Raw genomic sequence first — 22379 nt, forward strand, 5'->3', positions numbered from 1 at the left:
TTAAATAAGTCACGTTTTGGATAGAGTTTTTAGACAAATCAACAAATTCGGTGGACCAATCAACAAAATGACATTCATCGAATTTGTACCATTAAAATTAGGAATTTTTTTTTTTTAATGGAAAGATGCTTAGGTTGTATTTTTATTAGAAATTAAAACATCGTACAAAAATGATGGAGGGCGTATCCCCAACTAAAATCAAGCATAAAAATAGCTATTCTAACAATGAAATGAGCATACTGATTCGCTGATCTTCCAACGAAAGAGAACAATACATATTGTAGCTCTTGTAACAGAACTTTACAATCATTGATAGCAAGACAAAACATAGAGTAATCAGTACTTGGAGAGTTTAAAGCCATAGTCACAGTTAAACAATCCGTCTCCAAGTGTATAGGAAAAATCCAACTTAATACTTCTCGAAAACATAACGCCTCCCCCAACGTGGGATCTTGAATGGAAATTAGGGTTCTTTTAAGTTAAACATAAATTTACATAAATCAAGAATCAAGTTTCAGCGAAAAAATTCAAATTGAATTAGCAAGTTAGATTGAAATTTGCCACGTTTAATAAACTAATAATGAGTATAATACTTTTCAACTCAAATCTAAAAAGAAGAAAAGTTAGTATGGTCAAAGTTGTGTGACATTAAAAGGTGTATCATTTTCTAAATTTTGTGAACAAGAACGAGTCCATGAAATTAAAAAAAGAAAAAGGAAGAAAGGATATAGTAATACATAGAAATTTAACATTCATTGAATAGACATTTCAATGAATACTATTAATCAAAACTTGATATTCTTGGTTTAGCACAGTCTAGTTAAGGCCTCCCTTGGAACTACAAGTATGAGCTGTTGTTTATATATAACAAAATCTTGCAAGAAACATACCTTTTAACAAATGGGTAATTTTTCTATACAACGAAAAGGTTGTGATGGTTTTGATTTATTTTTTAATTTGCTTCACATCATAGTGACCAATGACTTGGAATGTATATATTAGACTCTTTTTTCCTTCAAATATGAAACTTTATTGAAAGCTATGTTTTGAGCTCCTTTCATGTGAAGACTAAAAAACAAAAATTGCTAAAACCGATCCATTTCGGTTCAGTTGTTCTGTTTACTCGGTTTAAACCAAACTTGATGTTGGATTCAAATTATTTAGTAGAAATTTATCGATTGGGCTTAAAATCGAAAACAAAATGGCAAAAATCGACCAAAATCAATCGAACCCACTAGTTTAGTTCAAGTCGATTTGCTTTAAATGCCAATTTCGGTTTGATTTAGTCTGTTGTAAAACAAAAAAAATTCAGTTCGTATTTTATACCTTGATTCAGTTTGATTTGAATCAAATCGACTGATTGTTGACCCTTAATGGGGTTGTGGATTTGATTTGTATTTTGGTTTCCATTAAGGACTAAATTCATAATTATACTGCTTTGAGAATAGCATTAATATTACTAAATTAAACTTTATTTATGGATAAATTTAATTTTAATAAGACGGTATGACATATAATTTTTTATTTTTTATTTTTGAAGCGAATATAATTTTTTATTTCATATAATATATATTTTTTATTTTTAATTTGATTAAATGCGGATTATTCATATTAAAATTAAGAGAAAAAGGAATATATTGACTCTTGGAACTTAATTAGCAATATATGGGAGTGTTACTTGAGGGAATATCTAACTAAAATTGGTAACCAAATGGTCAAATTTGCATTAATGTCAAGCAAGATATATAGAATCTGACCTTTGAAAATGACATCCAAGATGCATGCAATGTGAATCATAAGAGTTGGTCCAATTTTCAAAATCAAAGAAAGCTTAGTTGTAGAAAATAACATGTCAAGAAGGAATCTATATATGCTTCCGATGTAGATTTTTTTTTTTTTTGTTTTCAAGCGGTGAAGGGTGAAGTTTAAATATTAGCATTTACAGGAGAATACCTCACCTTAATGAATACATTGATAATTAAAGTTAATACTTGAGAATTAAATTGATTAATAATTAAATAGATATATGCTTTTACTAACTACCAGTTGGTTCAGTGGGATAAGGCGCTGGATTCCTTAAACAACGTTCAGGGTTTGAATCCTGGCATTGTGAATAGAAAAAACTGAGTCGAGAGGGTTGTTTCTAGAGTGAGCCTCTGTAAAATCTAAATCTGAATTAGTCAACTATACCGACTACTGGGAGGTTTACAAAAATTAAAAAAAATGCCTTTCACATGTTTGTTTTTATCAAAAAGATCATTAGACCTTCAAAACTTGATTTTGATTTCTGATTTTGATTTTTCCTTATTTGATTGTTAATGTTTGCGTCTCTGATTGGTGTTTTAGGTGCATAAAGAGAAAAGAAAAATAGGTGGAGAGATTTTTGGAACGGCCGAATATATAATTCACCCTTGAATTTTATTACTTCAATTTTGTGGTACCCTCAACTTTTATTTCGATCCATCAAACACTTCAACTTATAAACATACATCTATTAAACACTTTGATTTTCAAAATATTTTTATTGTATACTCCACCTTGTAAAATTAGATCAATTAAACACTCATTAGAAAATTAAAATATATGAAAATTATTTTTTTAAAAGTCTTGCTAACTACATATCAAGTCGATATTTTATAAATAAAAGTCAAAAATCCTAAAAATTATCGATATTAATGTTGAAAAATGTGTAATATTACCAAAATTTATAAGTTCAAGTGCACGACAAGTCATTAGCAAAATTTAGAATTTCATATGGTTAAAATTGCAAAATTCAAAGGTGAATTTATATATTCAGCTATTTTGCAACTAATTAAGGATTCTTTGGAATAATAAAACAAATCAAAATCCATGTCTTAAGTTGACTAATAGAAAATGCTTGACAGACATTGAGTTAATAACTCACTATTTTTTTTAAAGGAAAATTGCAATTTATTGATAAAGAATATAAAGTGAGTAAATAATGATATTTCCATAGGAATAAGAAATACATATACGAAAAATTGAAATCTTTTGTTTAGAGTAGTTCTTAACAGAAGAGGTTAATCTTTCAGGTAAAAACTGATAATTTTTTAAATAGAATGACATTTTTGTTTTTGCAATATTACCTATAACTTTCTTCTTTCAAAAACTTGCTACATCTAAAACTCGTAAACAAGTGTAAAGTAGCAAATATTAATGGAGTTTAAAGTACCTCATCAATTAAGTGCTTGTCTTGTATTCTAAAAAGTTAGAAGTTTAAATCTTTACAAGTTCCTATCATTTTTAAATATTTGACGTACTAAAAAGAAAAAGTGAATATTTGAAAACCTTAATATTTGAATAGTTATGTTAATAGAATTGAATATTGACGACTAACTAGTTTAACACTCATGAGTAGAAGTAAATCTTGACACAATATGCAAATTAGAAACGACAATTTAGGGTGTGTTTATTTATAGAAAATAGTTTTTTATTTTTTATATTCTATTTTCTAAGAAAACTGGTGTGTTTACTTATAGAAAACAATTTTTCTAGTTTTTATTTTCTGTATTCTAAGAAAACAATTTTCCTAGAAAATGAAAACTAAAAAACAAAAAATGGAAAATGCATTTTCTTGGTAATAATAAAAAATTATATTTTAATTTAACATCACAAACATTATTCATGACTTTCATAATTAAAAGAAATAGAATGTTATAAAATAAATTTAAAAAATTTTTATGTAAATTTTTTTGAATTAATAATAATATTATTGTTGTTTATCATTTTATAATTTTTTTAAAAGACAAATGATATAATGCATTTATAGTAATAAAATTAATTATTATAATATATTTAAACCGGCGGTTCAATGAACCGGCCATGCCTACAAGTGAACACACTCTTAGTGTTGCCCAATAGATACTCACTCTGATATAATTTTAATGGAGTGAATTTTATCTGGTCTGTTTATTAAATGGGCTAGACCGAATATTAAAAATTATATTCATTACGGATTCTGACTGATAGTGGGTAATACATAACTCGACCGAGTCCGAAACGATTAATTGTTTTTTTTTTTTTTTTTTTTTTTTTTTTTTTTTTTATAAATTGAAAATTGTAAGAAGCAGGGGCAAAGATATGGGTAATACGTATCTAGGTGAATGAGTCTTATAGTTTAACTAGGTGGAGGCTTGCGCGTTGCGTGTGTTGCTTTAGTACTTTGTTATTGTACATTGTATTAGATGTTACTTTTTATTGCACATATAAAAATAAATATTTATAAAAAAATAAATCATACAACTTCAAAAAAAATAAAAAGAAGCAAATAAAAAAAATTATAAAAGATATATACGTATGTATGATGTTTGTGTATATATATACATGAAAACTAAAATAGAGTAAATAAATACATATGATATAAAAGCCCTAAACAATAAGCATTACTTATAAATAAAGATATATAGAATTACAAATTTGAAAGAGATACAAAAAAATTTCATGTATAAATAAAGATATATAAATATAAAAGTAGATAATTATTCTAAATAAAGGGGAAAGAAAAATTAAACAATTCTATCTAAAACTAAAAAATAATAAATATTCAAATATAAATATAGTTAATTATTTTAAATAAATAATAATTTTTAAACATAAAAGTATTTTAAATGATCAAATAAAAAAAATAAAAATTTAAAATTGAAATATAGATATAGATTAAGATTATTATTGTAAATGAACATTAATTTTTAAAATATGATTATTTGATATAAATGATAATAAAATTAAAATAAATTAAATATTAGTTTAATTATAAGTAGGTGTAAATGTTCACTTTGCTATACTATATATATATATATATATATATATATATATATATATAAAGAGATTTCTCTTGGCAAAATAATGATGATGAGAAGGTTTACTGCCTTGGGGGAGAAGGAAGAATAGAACTAGTGGGTGTCTAATTTTTCTTCGCCACTAGTACCAATGAAGTACTTGGAAATTTTCTAAGGGGGAAGGAAGATCTCCACTCCTTCATTCTTCGAGAATCGACACATTTGAATTTATTTTGGAGAAGTCAACATCAATGTATTTATTTCTATTTAGAGAGAGGAGGCTTCAAGTTCTTAGGAAGAGCTGTACAAGGCAGCTCACATACGGTTCAAGAGCGATGATAATAATAATAATAATAATGCAATTTACTGACTTAATAGATTGTAGAATAATATATATATATATAATTACACTGTAACATACAATAATAAAATATATTAAAATAATAATAGTAGACTCCTAAATAAACTCTAACTAATAGATAACGTAGGATTCGTGATTCTTATTCTAACACGACTATCCTAAATCTAATATATATACTCTAAATTTACCCCAAGGACAGGTTAATTTTTACAATTGACTATACCTCGAATTCTGAGAGCTTAACAATTGGTGCGGTGAGCGTGAAACACACCTTCAATACTAGAAAAAAAAAAATCCCTATGGTTTTTTCAACCTCTATGGCTATTGATCCCACTAAGCACCTCGACATAGAAGGCCAAGACAACACTCATGGCGAGGCCAACCAATAATCCACATTCGCCCCCTGTCAACCATTGACCCCTAAGTCGTAGTTGCCCTAGCTTAGGCTTATTCGCAATTTACAACCGTGCTGAAATGCCTCTTGAAGAACCCTCAGCCTAATGGTGAGCCAATACCACCCACTAGGCCGGCAAACCCTCCTCACCAGGAGCATAACCTACCCCCAAGTTCGCCTAAATACCAAAACCACTTAGTATTTGATAGATACCATGAGGCGAAATCAGAGATGGACCCTAATATGACTATCCCCAATAGCTAAGAACTAAGTAACACCCAGCCAATCTCGGACGATGCTAATCTCCGGGATGTTGCCAAAGAACTGAGTCGGGAGTGTAGAGAGACAGGAGAAATAGGAGAAACAGGAGATTATGGTCTCCAATAGGACTCGCCCTTATCAGTTGATATTTTGGTCGCAGCTTTTTTACTAGAGTTCAAGCTTCCTACTTTCCAATCCTATGATGGATCTATCGATCCCTGGAGCCATCTGGCACCCTTTTGAACTATGATGTATCTGTAGATCAATTTGGAGAATCTAATGTGTAAGCTTTTCCCAACTACCCTAAAAGGAGCAGCCCAAAAGTGGTATCAAACACTCAAAACAGGATCCATTCATTCCTTTTCCCAATTGGCCACAGCATACCGAGCTCGTTTCATAACATGCGTACCATCTAGGAAAATTTCATCTAACTTGGTGGATTTAAAAAGAGAAGAAGGAGATACCCTAAGGCAATATGTATCCAAATTTCAAAGAATGACGATGCAAGTGAAGAACTTGAATGACGAGGTAGCCGTTAGTGCTATGGCAAAAAATTACAGGTACAATAGATTGTTTGAAAGTCTGAGTATAGACCGTCCCCTTATCTTTGCTGAACTTATGGCACGAGCCAACAAATACACAAAATTAGATGAAGCCTACGAGGCTCAACAGCACAGATCGCCCAGAGAAGAGAGATATAAACACAAGAGACATTCATCTATGGTAAGGAGATGATCGCCCTAAAGGAGATCACCTATTCGACTCCTACGAACTAGTTACTTTGTTCGAACCCCATACTCAAGAGATGGTAGACCATAACAATATCGGGAGTTTACCCCTTTGAACAGGCTGCGCTCGAAAATATTGTCTTAGATAAGAGAATAGAATTCAGTTCTATTATCCTAGATAGATGAAGGAGGATACCTCGAGCCATCGAGATAAGAGCAAGTATTGTGAGTCCATAGGGATGTAGGCCATGAGACTGAGGCTTGTTGGCAATTGAAGAAAGAGATAGATCGCCTTATTCAAAGAGGCGAACTGAAGCAATTCGTTGGAAGAGCTTAGAGGGAAAGTGAACAGAAGGACAAGCAGTCGAAAGGATGTCAAACCTTGGGCATAATCCACACCATATTTGGTGGCTCATCGAGAGCTGATAGCAATTCAGCCAGAAAAAGAAAAGCCATGGAGATATATTCCATTCTACCCCAACAGAAGCCAAGCATCAGACCGCCCATATCATTCTCTGAAGCTGATGGTGAGCTTGTACATGCCCCACACAATTATGCCCAAGTAATTGAGGGGATTTTAGAAAACTTTTTGGTAAAAAGAATCTTAGTGGATGAAGGTAGTGTAGTGAACTTGTTGACTATGGAGGTATTCAAGGCTTTGAGACTAGACTGGGCGAGGCTTAAACTTGTCTGAACCCCTTTAGTCAGCCTAGCGGGAAAACCTGTGCAAGTGTCAGGGTCCATAGACATAACCCTAGAGATTAGAACCGAAGTCTTATCAAGGAAACTCAAATTGGAATTTATGCTGGCGAACATTCACTTCCCATACAATGCTATATAAGGCAGGCCAGCCCTATATGAATTGGAAGCGGCCACATGTATCAGATACCTCACCATGAAGTTTTACTCCAATAAGGGCGAGGTCGTTGCTATTAGGGGAGACTAGAAGGTGGCTCGGGAAGCATACATGATAGCACTGAAAGGGTTGCCTCTTGCCTTACCAATCATATGGATGCCAAAAGATGAACCACCCATAAAACCAATCGAACATCAACCTTTTGATATCCTTAGACATAGTGTAGATTCCAGCCCAACACCTGTGGGCGAGTTGATTACATGGGAAGTGAAATAAGGGAAGAGTTTGACATTGGGAGCCGAACTACCAAGAGAGGTGCATGATAATATTAAGGTGATTTTAGAGGATAATGTTAACAGCTTCGCCTGGACCGTAAAGGACATAGTTAGCATTAATCTTGATACCATATCTCACAAGCTCAACATTGACCCAAGCTTTAAATCGATAAAGCAGAAAAAGGGGAATCATGGTCCAGAGAGACATCAGGTTATAGCAATTGAGGTGGATAAACTTTTGAAGGTAGGGTTTATAAGAAAGGTGAACTATCTAGAATGGCTGGCAAACGTAGTTTTAGTGCCGAAGTCTAATGGAAAATGGAGATTGTGTGTTGACTTCACCGATCTGAACAAGGCATTCCCAAAGATCCTTACCCTCTACCTAATTTAGATCAGCTGGTAGATTCAACATTCGACTATAAAGTATATAGTTTTATGGATACAACAGCTGGATACCACCAGATAAGAATGAATGAACTTGATGAGAAAAAGATGAGTTTCATCATGGATAAAGGAATTTATTGTTATCAAGTTATGCCGTTCGGATTAAAAAATGGGGGAGCCACATACCAGAGGTTGGTCAATAGCATGTTTCAAGATCAGATAGGGAGAACCATGGAAGTATATGTAGATGATATGATAATAAAAAGCACTCGAATTGCTAACCATCCTAGAGACCTTCAAGAAGCGTTTGAAATATTGAATAGATTTAACATGAAGGTCAATCTAGACAAATGCACATTCGAAGTTAAGGCAGGAAAGTTCTTGGGTTTCATGATATCAAAAATAGGGACTGAGGTGAACCTTGAGAAGATCAAGGCAATCATAGGGATGTAAGCACCTACTAGCATTCATGAAGTTCAACAGTTGAATGGCTGAATTACAGCCTTAGGACGATTTATCGTGCTCAGCTCAGAGGTGCATGCCTTTCTACTAAACCCTAAAATAGCTAAAGGGTTTTCAGTGGAATGAAAAATGTCAGCTCGCCTTCAAATAGATTGAGGATTTTTTGTCTTCCGCTCCCTTTCTGAGTAGACCCAAGAAAGATGAGCTCCTATACTTGTATTCAGTTACTACTGAAAACTCGGTTGCTTCGGTATTAATTAGAGAGGAAGAAGGTGAACAATATCCTATTTATTACATTAGCAAAGTCCTTAAGGGTTCCGAGTTGCGGTATCCAAACATTAAAAAACTGGCATTCGCCATCTTGACTTCGGTGAACCGGCTGCCACTACTTCTAATCTCACACTGTAATTGTTCGAACTAACCACCCCCTTAAAAAGATCCTACACCGAGCCGAAACTTCTGGGAGATTAGTGGAATGATCGATCAGATTAGGTGAGTTTGATATCAAGTACACTCCTCGTACTGCAATGAAGGCACAGGTACTCGCAGACTTTGTGGCTGAGTTTTCTAGTAAAGATGAAAAGGGCGAGCTTGAAGTTGAACTACCGAGGAACATACAGTACTTGGTAGTTGCACACTAATAGGGCTTTAGGGAGCTCAAGGGCTGTAGTAGGGATAAACCTACAAGGGCCGGGGGAAGATACAGTACGCCGTGCGTTTGAGCTTTTCAACAACTAAAAACGGTGCCGAATACGAGGGTTTAGTCACAGGGCTTAAGCTAGCCGTCGAGATACGAGCTCCAGTGCTCCATATTTGCTTAGATTCACAACTGGTAGTCAATCAAATTATAAGAACATTCAGCACCAAGGAGTTGAACCTAGTTAGGTATCATTCTCTAGCTTTGTGTCTCTTAAACAAGTTAGAGGAGGGTTGTGTTTGGAAGATAACCCAAATAGAATGGGCAAACAATAAGGAGGCAAATTCCATAGCTAAGGCTACAGCGCGGGAAGAAGATTTACCAATAGAAGTGATGATCGAACACCAGACTTGTCCGAGCTATGAGTTTAGTGAAGTGCTTGTATCCAAAACCGACAGCAATTGGATGAGCCCAATTATGGACTTCCTACAGAATGATGTTAGCCAAATGATAAACAAGAGGCGATCAAACTTTACAGGAAAGTGGCGAACTATGCAATGGAAAATGGAGAGTTTTACAGGAGGTCAAAATCACACCCCTGGGCGAAGTGAAACCCATAAAGGTGTTTACGGGGCACATGAGGGCTCAAAAGCCGTACTTAGAAAGATTATACTATTAGGATACTACTGGCCAATAATGAAAAAAGATGTTTGCCAACATGTTCGCCATTGTAACATTTGCCAAAAATATGATCGGGTGCCCAGAAAAGCCTCCTCAGAGCTACAACCTTTAGATTTGGCTTGACTTTTCGCTCAATAGGGGATAGCCATTCTAGGAACTTTTCCTGTAACAATAGGGCAAAGAAAGTGTGTGGTAGTGGCAATTAATCACTTCACCAAATGGGTAGAAGCCGAAGCCCTCAGCACCATTACCCTAGCTCGGGTTATAAGCTTTTTCAGAAATAATGTGATATTTAGGTATATGGCGTGCCCCAAAAGATTATCACTGACAACAGAAAGCAATTTGACTCAAGAGTCTTCAGATCTTTTTGTGAAGACTCGAACATCAGATTCTATTTTACATCAATAGCTCATCCACAAACTAATGGCCTTAGCAAAGTCACCAACAGAACCATCCTGTAAGGCTTAAAAAAGAGGTTGCACGGGGAAAAGGCTAACTGGGCGGACGAACTAAACAGTGTATTATAGGCTTATAGAACTATACCTCGGTAAGCAACAGGGCGAGCCCTTTTCTCCTTAGTGTATGGAACTGAAGTAGTGGTGCCAGTAGAGATAGGCATATCCAGTAAAAGAACAAAAGCGTATGAAGAACTCGACATTAATGGGAGTCTAAAGATTAGCCTAGACTTGGCAGAGGAGCATAGAGAAGATGCTGTGATCCGAGCTAAAGCATACAAGCAAAGGGTGAGGAGAATACTTCAACAAGCAAGTTCAAAACAGGCAGTTTAGAGAGGGAGACAGGGTATAGTGAAAGGCAAAGATCACCAAAGGCTTGGTAGGCATGCGTAAACTAGGGCAAAACTAGGAAGGTCCCTATGAAGTTTCAAAGCAGTTAGGCTCGAGCACACACAAGCTGATGAAGATTGAGGGAGCTGAATTACCTCGGACGTGGAACACTGATAATCTAAAAAAGACATATTGTATTTCTAGTCAGTAATATGTAAAGTAACTTCATAATTATATTTAAATAATAATAAGACCTCAGGTTCTTTCACTTAATGTATCATGCCTTTCAAAGTCAAAAAGGGCACAATAATTAAGTTTTTCCTAAAGGATCTTACTTAAAAATATTTTCTCTTTTTAGCTTTCACATAGTTCGCCCATATGGCCTAAGTGGTCCTTTTCATGAAGTCTATAGCTCAGACATACCTAGTTCGTCCAGATGACCTAAGCGGTCCTTTTCATTAAGTCCATACCTCTGACATACCTAGTTCGCCCAGGTGACCAAAGCGATACTTTTGACTATGTTCATTAGCCCGGATATACTAAATTCGCCCGGTTGACCTAAGTGGTCCTCTTCACTAAGTCCATTAGCTCGGAAATACGTAATTGATCTATACGAAAGATTAAGTATATATGTGATATATAGAAGAAGAGCATTAGCTTAATTAAATACTTGGAAAAAAACACAACACTTAAACAAAGAGATAATAGCATCTTTCCTTCTCATTAAATCAAAAAGTATTATATAAGTTGTTACAAAGAGATCCTACAATAAAATAAGTACAAAAAGTTTGGGCCTATGCTACATCAGTATTTTGCCCCTCAGAAGATATAGCATGGATATCTGCACCCCCTTCTGGCCAAGGAGGCGAACCATCCGCGTTCGGATCCTGAGGTACGACATCACCCCCAGTTTCCTCGCCACCCCCATCTTCTTCACCTTACTTAGCTTCATTAGGGTAAATTTTGTTCACCCAGCTCTTGTCCACCTCAGGCTGCTTCACCCTCAGCTCGCTTATAATGTTCGTCCTTAAGCTCAAGCACGCCTTGCCAGATCATCCTCCTCAGGCCCTTCCTGATCCCGAAACCTCTGCAGCTCTTTTTCCATTTCCTGTACCTTGCTCTCAAGTTCTTTATTTTTGTTAAGCAGGTCCCAGTTCTCCTCTCTTAGTTTGCCTATATCAGCCTCCCAAGCAATAATCTCCGCCTTGTGTTGAGCCTCTTGTTCCCTCATGGAAACTTCAGCACTCTTCAGGGCATCCTCCATTTGATTTTTCTTCATTTCCATTTCAGTATAACTTTTCTTTAACTTGGTTATCCGAGAAAAGTGCATGTTGTTGGCATTTATAGCATGAAATAAGCATTGATTGATCATATCTCTTGTCGCCACATCATCCAGATGCTTAAAGTAGTGAGCGTCAGGAGGGGAAAGGTAGTTTCAAGCCGTCTCTCGGCTGGGCCCGTCCTCCTAAAGAGTGTAGTTTGCCCCATACTTGTGTAGGAGGTAGCCTCGAATATCCATCGACCTAGAAGGAATAAGAGGGGGAACAGGCACAAGCACTTCCCTCTATCTTTTTCTTGGAGGCTCGGATTGCGAACTTGAGGGAGGCAACTCGGAAGGAGTAGCCCCTACAACAGTGCCAGCTTTAGTTCGCTGAATATCGAGCACCATTGAAGGCATCTCTCTCTCTGAAAATTTAATGGCGGCCTTCTTTCTCATGGCTTCAGCGGCCATGGCCATTTTAGAGCTCTTAGCTTTTTGGTAGCCATTTCTGCATAAGAATAAGAAGAAACAATAAGAGATGTTAGTGTAAATGACAAAGGCGGAGCATTTAAGAATAAAATTTACTAGGGAAGGAGGGGTTAGGTCTTATCGGTCTGCTAAAAGACCAGGTCGGATAACCCTCGGCTATCACCTATCTTAGGTTAACAGACCCAAACCGCTTAGCCTTTATCAAATCCATACAAAGCCGATCATAAGGGGTAGGCGAGGCAGGAAGATGGCGAAGAGGATCCTCAGACCATTGGTTTGGCACCCCGAACCCTCTAAGTCGCCTAACTATGAAGTATTTGGACTTCCCATTTTTCAAGGAAGAAATTTTAGGTTTCCTGGCAGAGATATTGCAGTTGCGCTTCACCTGAAGAAAGTAGTGGGCCTCGTTAGGGTGAACTGAGAAGTGGTAAAGTTCCCAAACTATCCGAGCCAACACCACATATTCATCTTAGCGAGCCAACACCACATATTCATCTTAGCGAGCCAACACAATTGTCCCACACAAGAACCTTAAGCCTTTGGGATGTAATTGGCTGATAGTGATGTTGTAGTCGTTAAAAAACGATTTCAGAAGCTTGGACAAAGGAAACCGAACCCCATATCGCAAGCTTTCCTTTTGCATCATGATGGAATCTGTAACATCCCTTCCCGGTCCACCCGTTAACCCGAATGAACCGAGCCGAAACGCTATAATCTGGTTGAACTTATGTCTTGTCATGCTGATATCATCCTGTATGCTAAATATGAATACAAAACACTCCCAATTAAACTCCAAACTTCCAATATCTCCAAATAATCATCACAACACAATAACACTTTAAATATCTTTTCATAACTGTATAAATCCTCAATAGCATTTAATATCCAGCAATTAATTGCATTCATTATATATATAAAGTCTTCATGACCTAATCATACCAACTATAGTAAAATATTTCATATTCACTCATTTCATCAGTATTATTCTTATCTCCAAATACTTACACCAAAATAATTACATGCTTCACTTATATTTCCAATTACATAAGCTTTAACAAATGTAATAATTATACATGCCATAACTCTTAATACATGCCATAATTCTTAATTATATAACTCTCAATCTACTACTCCCAAATTAATCACTTCTGCTTTGATAGTACTCTTCAAGTCTTCAAGTAGCAACCACGATCTTCAACCTACGCGTGATAAAAAATCGACGCGCTGAGTATAAAACTCAGTGGTGCTCATAATTCACATACTTAACAAAGTATTATGGCAACTAACTTAAAATACAAATTGCATAAAAGCATTGAAAATCATAGATTCAGTAAATTTCAACATCAATGCATCTTTATAGCAAAGAATAAACTTCTAATTCACACCATAAATAATTTAGTTCTAATTATCTCATAACTCCTTTACATGAACCTTTAATCACACATATCATGATACTATCATGATCTTACCTGCTGTTCATTATGTTGTATGAATGAAATCAATAAACATGTAAGAATACATAACATTATATTTTCCTTGTCTTACTTGCTATTCATTATGCTGTATGACTTATGCACTTTTAGTCACATCATATAAGTTATGATTAATAACATCTCATAATTGTATGGCTCCTTAAGAATTAACTAAATAAACTTATTAGCATATATAGCATTATACTTTCATGATCTTACCTGATGTTCTTTATGCTGTATGAATTCTGCAACTTTGATTAAAACTCAGTGAATATCGCAACGAATAAAGAAACATATAAGCACATACATATGTAGAAATAAACATGTACTCACATATGGAATGTAAGCACACATATCATGATACTTTTATTATCATACTTGCTGCTCATTATACTATATGATTATGCACTTTGTAGTCAATATAACTGTATAGCTCCATAAGGTTATAGTGAAACCAACGTGATAAGAAAAACTGTATGAAACTGTATGCTTGGCTGCTATGGCCCTTATATAATCATATCCACTCAACGGCCTGTAGCCGGAGTACCAAACTGTATGGGGCGCAGATCTGCTATCCTTTGTCGCGACATAGCCTTATCTAAGTGGTTTCTACCTAACCTCAATGGAGCATATTAATGGTATGTCAATAGATAAAACAAAAGCATAGTAACTGTGTCATACTTTGCATGCTTGTGTTATGAAATTAACTGCTTCATAATTTCATAAATCGTACTGCGTACCTGTATGCTGATAGCCTCGCCAAGCGGGCAACTTGTGTCATGTTAGTTTCACATCATTTGCATGCTTGCATTTTATGTTTATACATGTGTTCATGTTGTCTTTTTGCTTTAAAATGATTGAAGGCATACAAGTTGAGAAAAGGAATACAATTGCATAGAATTCATAACTTCATACACCATAGTGTTTACCTCATTTCACATCATTTGCATGCTTGCATGTTGTTTTGATACATGTTCTCATGTTCTCTTTTTATTTTAAAATGATTGGAGGCATACAAATTGAGCAAAGGAATACAATTGCATTGAAAATGAAGTCCAAAAGAGCATCAGAACACAATTCGCGAGCGCGCCATGCAAAGTCGCGAGCGCGAGAAGTACATATGAGGGTCAGTGAGTTTACAGGCCAAATTCGCGAGTGCACAATGAAAGTTGCGAGCGCGAGAAGTGCAAAATGAGAGTCAGAGAGTTTACAGGCACAATTCGCAAGCGCGCAATGAAATTCGCTAGCGCGCGTCGTGTTTTCCAGCCTGCGCAGTCTGTACTATTTTGGTCATATCTCTCAATTTACAACTCCGATTTGGGTGATTCAAAAACCCATGGAAAGCTAACACATATAGGAACAAATAACTCTTCTATGACACTTCCTAATTCCATCATTAAATAGGGTCAAAATCAAGGTGAAGTCACTGGTTCTTTTTCCAGTAAAACCTGTGTCAGCATAAACTCACTATTTACTTCATTTATTCATTTCATCTCATGCTTTTTCACCATTTTCAGTCTTCTCACTCAACATTAAACAACATATTTTCTCATTATCAACACACCACACAAATTCTCATGCAAGGAAATTAATTAAACTAAAAGAGATAGCACACCTTCACTCCAAAAAGCTTAAGCTCTTCTTTTTAGCTTCCTTTTTCTTCTACCTTTGAGCTCACCTCTCCTATACATAAGAACTCTTATGAATACTCTAAAAATATCACCAAATGATTCAAGTATAAAATTCAAGAAGGTTTACTTACTTGGATAGAAGAGGAGTTGAATATAAGGCTTTAATCCCATGAAAATTGATGGAGAAAGGAAGGTGAACTAAGGTAAAGGAAGTAGATGAAGGAGATGAAGATGATGAAGGAGATGAAGAAGATAAAGATGAAAAAATGGGAAAGTGAAATGGAAGTCTCGGGTAGACTCCACAAATATCATGATTTTGTGTGAAAATTACCAAATGGTACCTCAAGTGTCACAATGGTACAACTCAATACCTCAACTTTATATTTTAGTGCAAGCAAGTCCTAATCCTTATACTTTGATCTTTTTGCTTCCTTCAAGTAAGTCCACTTATTTTCCTTATTTCAGTTACATCCCATTCTACCCCACTCTGGACTCTAATAGCTCGAACCGGGTTTTGGATCAGCCCGACTCGACTCGAAGCAACGACTCGATTCAATAGAAAAATGGGATGTTACAGAATCCTCATCCAATGGCTCGGTCACCCTCATATTTTCTAAAGGCCTAATCAACTTGTACTCTGGCATAATGTTGTAAGTAATTCATATGTCCAGCAGCTCACGCTCGTCAATGTCGGATGGAAAGTTAGCAATCCTAACAATCTCTTTTCTGCCTTTGGCCTCACCTACCTTAAGTCTAAGTCCTCAGCATGCACGTCACCAGACTGGTCGAGCAGGACTTGAACATCTTCATCCCTATGAGAGTCCATGACTCAAACCACTAGAAAAGAAAGAAGAAAGTATAAAAAGCTTACTTGGAGAAGTTAGAGAGAGCGAATTCTAGAGAGAGATGCTTTGATGATCGAAAAATGTGAAACAAATGAAGTAAGCTCGCTTATATAGGCCAGGCGAGGCACTGAAGAGTCCTCTTATTAAATGAAGTACTCTTTAAGTGCCCCCCCCCCCCCCCCCCCCCCCAAAAGATCAATGCATCGTTCTCCTTAAAATAAAGCCATCATTTTTTGACAACCCTCCCAAAGCAACATAATAAAAGCCTGTAAAAATAATAATATAAATAAATAATACATAAGTAATAAAATAAAGTACTCTTCAAGTGCCCCCACTAGTAATTTGGACATAAAATGACCAAATTACTAGTGGGCGACTACTATTAACATACAATAATAAAAAATATTAAAATAATAATACTAGACTTCTAAATGAACTCTAACTAATAGATAATGTAGAATTTGTGATCCTTATCCTAACACGACTATCCTAAATTCAATATATATACTCCAAATTTACCCCAACGACGGATTAATTTTCACGATCGACTACACCTCAAATTCTGAAAGCTTAACATACATGAATTAAAAATTAAAAATTACAAAAATTTACATATATGTGAATATGAAGCAATGAATAAAAAAATTTACAGTTTTCTATCATCTACTAAAAATATAATAAATTAAAAAAAATACATAAATAGATTAATAGTTAGCTTTTCTTTTTTTTCATCTCCATCAACACGATATTTCTCATTCCTGCATAATAAAGAGAAGAGAAATCACATGATGCACAGACAAAAAGAGAAGACCTATAAAAATTACAAAAAAAAAAAAAAAATGAAATGTAAAAAAAGAAAAATGATATCAAAGCATTAACATTATCTCAGTCAAAGAAAAAGAATTAACATTATTTGGATTAAAGTAAAGGAATTAACATTATTTGGATTGAAGTTGCAAAACAAAAAACCATACATATATACAAATAAAGAAATAAATAAAGAAAGCAATCAAAACTTAGGGAATTGAAAAACAACAAAAAATAAGTGAAAAACCATTTTGGAATAAAATAATTGGAAATGATTAATATGGAGATATATATATATATATATATATATATATATATATATATATATATATATATATATATATATATATATATAAAATTAAAAATTTTTTAAAATTTTAATTTCAAAATTCAAAAGTTTTAATTTTAAAATTCAAATGTTTTAAAATTAAAAATTTTCATTTCAAAATTCAAAAGAAATTCAAAATTTTAAAACTTTTAATTTTAAAATTCAAAATTTTTAAATCCTTAATTATTTAAAATTTTAAATATAGGTATATGTTAGATTAGATATAGGAAAATAAATGTTTAAAATTAATTAAAAAATTAAAAATTTGGAAAAAAGAAAAAAAAAATATTGAAAGAATAGAGTGCCCCGTAAGTTTTCTTGAAGATTTTGTTTTCTTCTGGATTATATATAGATATCAATGTGTTTTCTATTAGTATTTCTACCATGATTTCTCCTCATCCATATCTAATGTTTCTTTAGATAATATTTATATTAGTTTTGCCTTTTTGTTTTTACCTTGCTAAGACGAGCAAACAGTTTAAAATTTTATCCTACTTGATAATAAATCATAAAATACTATATTATATATTTATGGTATTAAGTTAAAAAAAAAAAAAAGAAAGAGAGGAAGAATGCCAAAGTGAAGATCTGCATTGCTCACTTGCACTTTAAGACAGAAATTAATGTATTATATATTTGAAATTGAACTTCTGATATTAACATTTAATTAAGAAAGCTAACTATAAAAGATCAGAAGTCTACTTCCTTTGAATTACATGCATGGATATGCTTTTGGGAGATTCTACCTTAAGTTTTAATCATTAATCATGTTCTTCCCCTCCTCTGGATAAACAAAAATGTTGAGGGACAACAAAATAGATAATAAATCTACATCAAAGTTCTTAACTCTAGTTACTTGTATGAAATGGAAAATAATTATCAAATAATTCAATTGATTTGAAGGAAAAAGAACCCAAAAAAAAAAAAAAAAATGCCTCTTCAAATTGGAATTAAATTAGAAATTGAAGAGACTAAAACAATGCTAATCAATTCATTATTTAAATTCACAATTTTTCATTAATAGAAATTGATAAGATTTTCTTTACTTGATAAGATTAATTTTAGTTGCAAATTAGTTACAAATTCAGTATTAAGTTTTGATTATTGCAAGTTGTTGGACCTAAGAAGGAAGTCTCCAATTAAACAAAGCAAAATAAAGAAAGATTAAGATGTTTGATTGAGCCAATTCAGGTAGCTATAGCTGATTTGTATCCAATATAGTTTATAAATGTTTGATAAGAATTTTAATTAGCAGTTGATAGTTGAGAGAAGTCTTGTATCAAATATAGTTTATAAATGTTTGATAAGAATTTTAATTAGCAGTTGATAGTTGAGAGAAGTCTCAATGAACTATTGATTCCATTAGCTACATCTTGAAATTTTTTCGATTGATTTATATTTATAATACGTTTGGATTCCATTAACTAATAAAATTAGATTTTTCAAATTATTTTTTTTTTCATTAATCTTATCATAGTTATTTAAAATAATAAATTTATTTTTAAAAATGCAAACTGATTTATACATTATTCAAGTCAAAATGCAATACATGGAAAATAAGATCAGGGTGAGAACATCCCCATTCTAAACGGTCGGACATAGAAACAACAATTTGAGCTAACATACGAACGCACTAATTGGCTGACCATATCACAGAACTAACCGAAAAAGATACATGCTCTTTTAATATAGCCTTACAATCTGAAATAATAGAACCCACATAAGGATTGTCCTATTTTGACAAACGCAAGGCTTGAACTATGATGGGTTTATTATTTGTGTTGAATAACCTATGAAAATGTGACTATTTTAGTCATATAATTTGGTATTTTTGATGGGTTTGTTGGTCTATGTGATTAAATAGATGCAGGTATTAGTTGACTCTATTTATTTGCCTTTTTGGGATAAAATCACTAAGTCAGAGGATGAGGAGCTGCTGGATTCTTTTTGGAAGATTTATTCAAAGGTTTTGAAGAATAGAGAGGATCATGAGATTTTATTTTGTTGGATTTGATTTGATTGTAAATATATTTTTCTCAGTTTCCTTTGAAATAGTCTTCTCTTCTCTTCTCTTCTATAAAAGGGAGAGATGGACTATTAGTTGGGATATCATAGTTTTGAGTTAATAATTCTTTTCTTTAGTTTGTAAGCTCGGAAATGGCCATACGTGGCTGAATTCTTTCAATTCCAGCTTAAGGTTTAATCAAGTGCTAGTTCTACCGAAGTGTTGTGAGAATTGTTCTTCTTTTTACTCATTTAACTCTTCAATATTTGCTTATCTCTTGCAATTAATGGTTTAGATGGATATTGTTGTTCTATTTAATTAAGTAAATGGCCAGTTATTTGATTAATTTAGAGTGACAGGTGCTAATTAATACAATCAAATCCGTAATTGTTTGATTGAGTTAACAATTTGTAGCAATTAATATAGCTTGTTTAGAGCCAGATTTTCAAGTTATATTAAAGGGATAAACAATCTTCTTGAATAGACTACACATGTTGTTTATTAGATTGAATTGGGTCTTTCTTATTCTTAATGCTACCAATATATTTTAATTTTAGGCGTGTGTCAAAATTAGTATTTGGTAAGGGATTAATCAAAGCGCGTTGTCTTGCTTATTCTGTTACTACGGAAAGACTGGGTTGTTTAAAGCATTTTTGGTAACCATAACCAATTTATTGATTATGTTAATGAGTCAATTTGAATTCAGTGATCAACACGTAGAACTAGTACAAGATTGACCTTGGCTAGAAATATTTCTCCAATTGAATTTCCCATTTTTAAATTACTATTTTTGCTAGATTCAATAATTTTTCCAATCCTCCCATTCATACTTCATTTTTATTTTCTGGTTTTAAAAATAATATTTTTAATTTCTAGTCTCTGTGGATTTCGACCTTACTCACCATTTTCTTCAAGTTCTTTAAATTGGTAGTGAGATTATTAATTTTGGCAGATTCGACACAGGCCAAATTTTGGCGCTGTTGCCGGGGACTAGAGTTAATTAATTATATTATTTTTTTTATGATCAGATCAGATAGTACAGGTGATCTCCAACACGATTTTGAAATCGAGAAAACTGCTAGACGATTGAGAAAAGAGGCAAAGCAGAAGAAACAGTTGTCTATAGCTGCTACAGTAACTCTGGAGCAAACAATTGATCCTGAAGTTCCTACAACTACTTCACACCCAGAAGAGACTTTTGTTCTTGAACTTTCTGAAAGTTCAGGTGGGTTTGAACCGGAAGAGGAGATGGCTGATCAGAGAACATTAAGGGAGTTGGCAACACCTCCAATTAATCAAACTCCTCTTTGCATCACATACCTAGCCTTGGAGGCTGCATTTGAGCTTAAATCAGGTTTGATCCAATTATTGCCCACTTTTAGAGGTTTGTTGGATGAAGATCCTCACAAACATTTAAAGGAATTTCATATTGTATGCTCTACCATGAAACCCCATGGAATTTCTGAGGAACAAATAAAATTAAGAGCTTTTCCTTTCTCTTTAGCCGATTCTGCCAAAGAGTGGTTATTTTATTTGCCATCCGGATCTATTACATCATGGACAGAAATGGTAAGAACTTTCTTAGATAAATTCTTTCTTGCTTCAAGGGCTGCCAGCATTAGAAGAGATATTTGTGGGAGTCGAAAAAAGAATAATGAAACTCTACATGAGTATTGGGAGAGATTTAAGAAAATGTGCGCAAGCTATCCGCAACATGGATTTTCTGATCAAGCCTTAATACAATATTTTTATGAAGGTTTATTACCTATGGAGAGGCAAATGATAGATGCAGCAAGTGGTGGAGCAATCGATAATAAAACTCCCCAAGCCGCAAGGGAATTGATTTCCACGATGGCTGCAAATTCTCAACAATTCGGGTCTCGCCATGAACCTTCGAGAAATATTAATGAGGTAAGTGTTTCTTCTCTTGAAAATAAAATTAATGATTTAACATCTTTGGTTCAGAATTTAGTTGTAGGAAAAGGGCAGCAAGTTAAAGCTTGTGGAATTTGCGCCTATACTGGACATCCTACAGACATGTGTCCAACTTTGCAAGATGAAAGTCAAGAACAAGCCAATGCAATGGGAAATTTTTTAGGTCCTCAACGGAAATATGATCCGTATTCAAACACCTATAATCCGGGCTGGCGAGACCATCCAAATTTGAGCTACGGAACAAAGCCGTCAAATTTTCCAAAATTTCAGAATAGGCAGTCATCACCTGATCATGGGTCTTCTAGTTCAGGTATGTCTCTTGAAGACATTGTTAAATCACTTGCTACTAACACTATGCAATTTCAGCAAGAGACACGAACTAGCATCTAAAATTTGGAGAACCAAGTTAGCCAATTAGCCACTTCATTGGGTAAGTTAGAGTCTCAAGGTAAATTACCTTCTCAAACTATTTTGAATCCTAAACAGAATGCAAATGCAATTACTTTGAGGAGTGGCAAGGAGTTGGAAATTCCAGCAGCAAAAAATTGTGTACGTGACTTGGTACCAGAGGAAGAAGTAGAGAAGGTCAAGCCAAACGATGGTGCGGAGTTGGAGAAGTCTGAATTCTGAAGATTCAGCCCCCTTTTCCTCAAAGATTTGCCAAGTCTAAGAGGGAAGAAGAAGAGAAAGAAATTCTTGACATATTCCGGAAAGTGGAAATCAATATTCCACTACTCGATGCTATCAAGAAAATACCCAGGTACGCAAAGTTTCTTAAGGAGTTGTGCACTAATAAAAAGAAATTATCTGGGTATATTGATGTGGGAGAAAATGTTTCTGCTGTGCTTCAAAGAAAATTACCCCAAAAATGCAAAGACAAAGGTATGTTTGCCATACCTTGTCAAATTGGTAATTTTGGGATTGATAGGGCTATGTGATTTAGGAGCATCAATAAATGTAATGCCTTATTCTATTTATTTGCA

General features: G+C 34.0%; 1 protein-coding gene across 1 annotated transcript; it reads left to right on the plus strand.

Moving 5' to 3' along the window:
* The first annotated feature begins 20481 nt into the window (after positions 1-20481).
* On the plus strand, positions 20482-21786 carry LOC149499239 (uncharacterized). Its single transcript, XM_089722395.1, has one exon. The coding sequence runs from the start codon at positions 20482-20484 to the stop codon at positions 21784-21786; it is 1305 nt and encodes a 434-aa protein (XP_089578521.1).
* The last annotated feature ends 593 nt before the right edge of the window (positions 21787-22379 follow it).

Source organism: Jatropha curcas, chromosome 1 (assembly GCF_041381405.1).
Source record: "Jatropha curcas cultivar XTBG-Jc1 chromosome 1, XTBG_Jcur_1.0, whole genome shotgun sequence".
In the NCBI taxonomy this organism is placed as follows: domain Eukaryota; kingdom Viridiplantae; phylum Streptophyta; class Magnoliopsida; order Malpighiales; family Euphorbiaceae; genus Jatropha; species Jatropha curcas.

Bases quoted from the DNA above. Each gene is read 5' to 3' on its own strand.
- LOC149499239 (XM_089722395.1), top strand. From the start codon at position 20,482: ATGATCAGATCAGATAGTACAGGTGATCTCCAACACGATTTTGAAATC.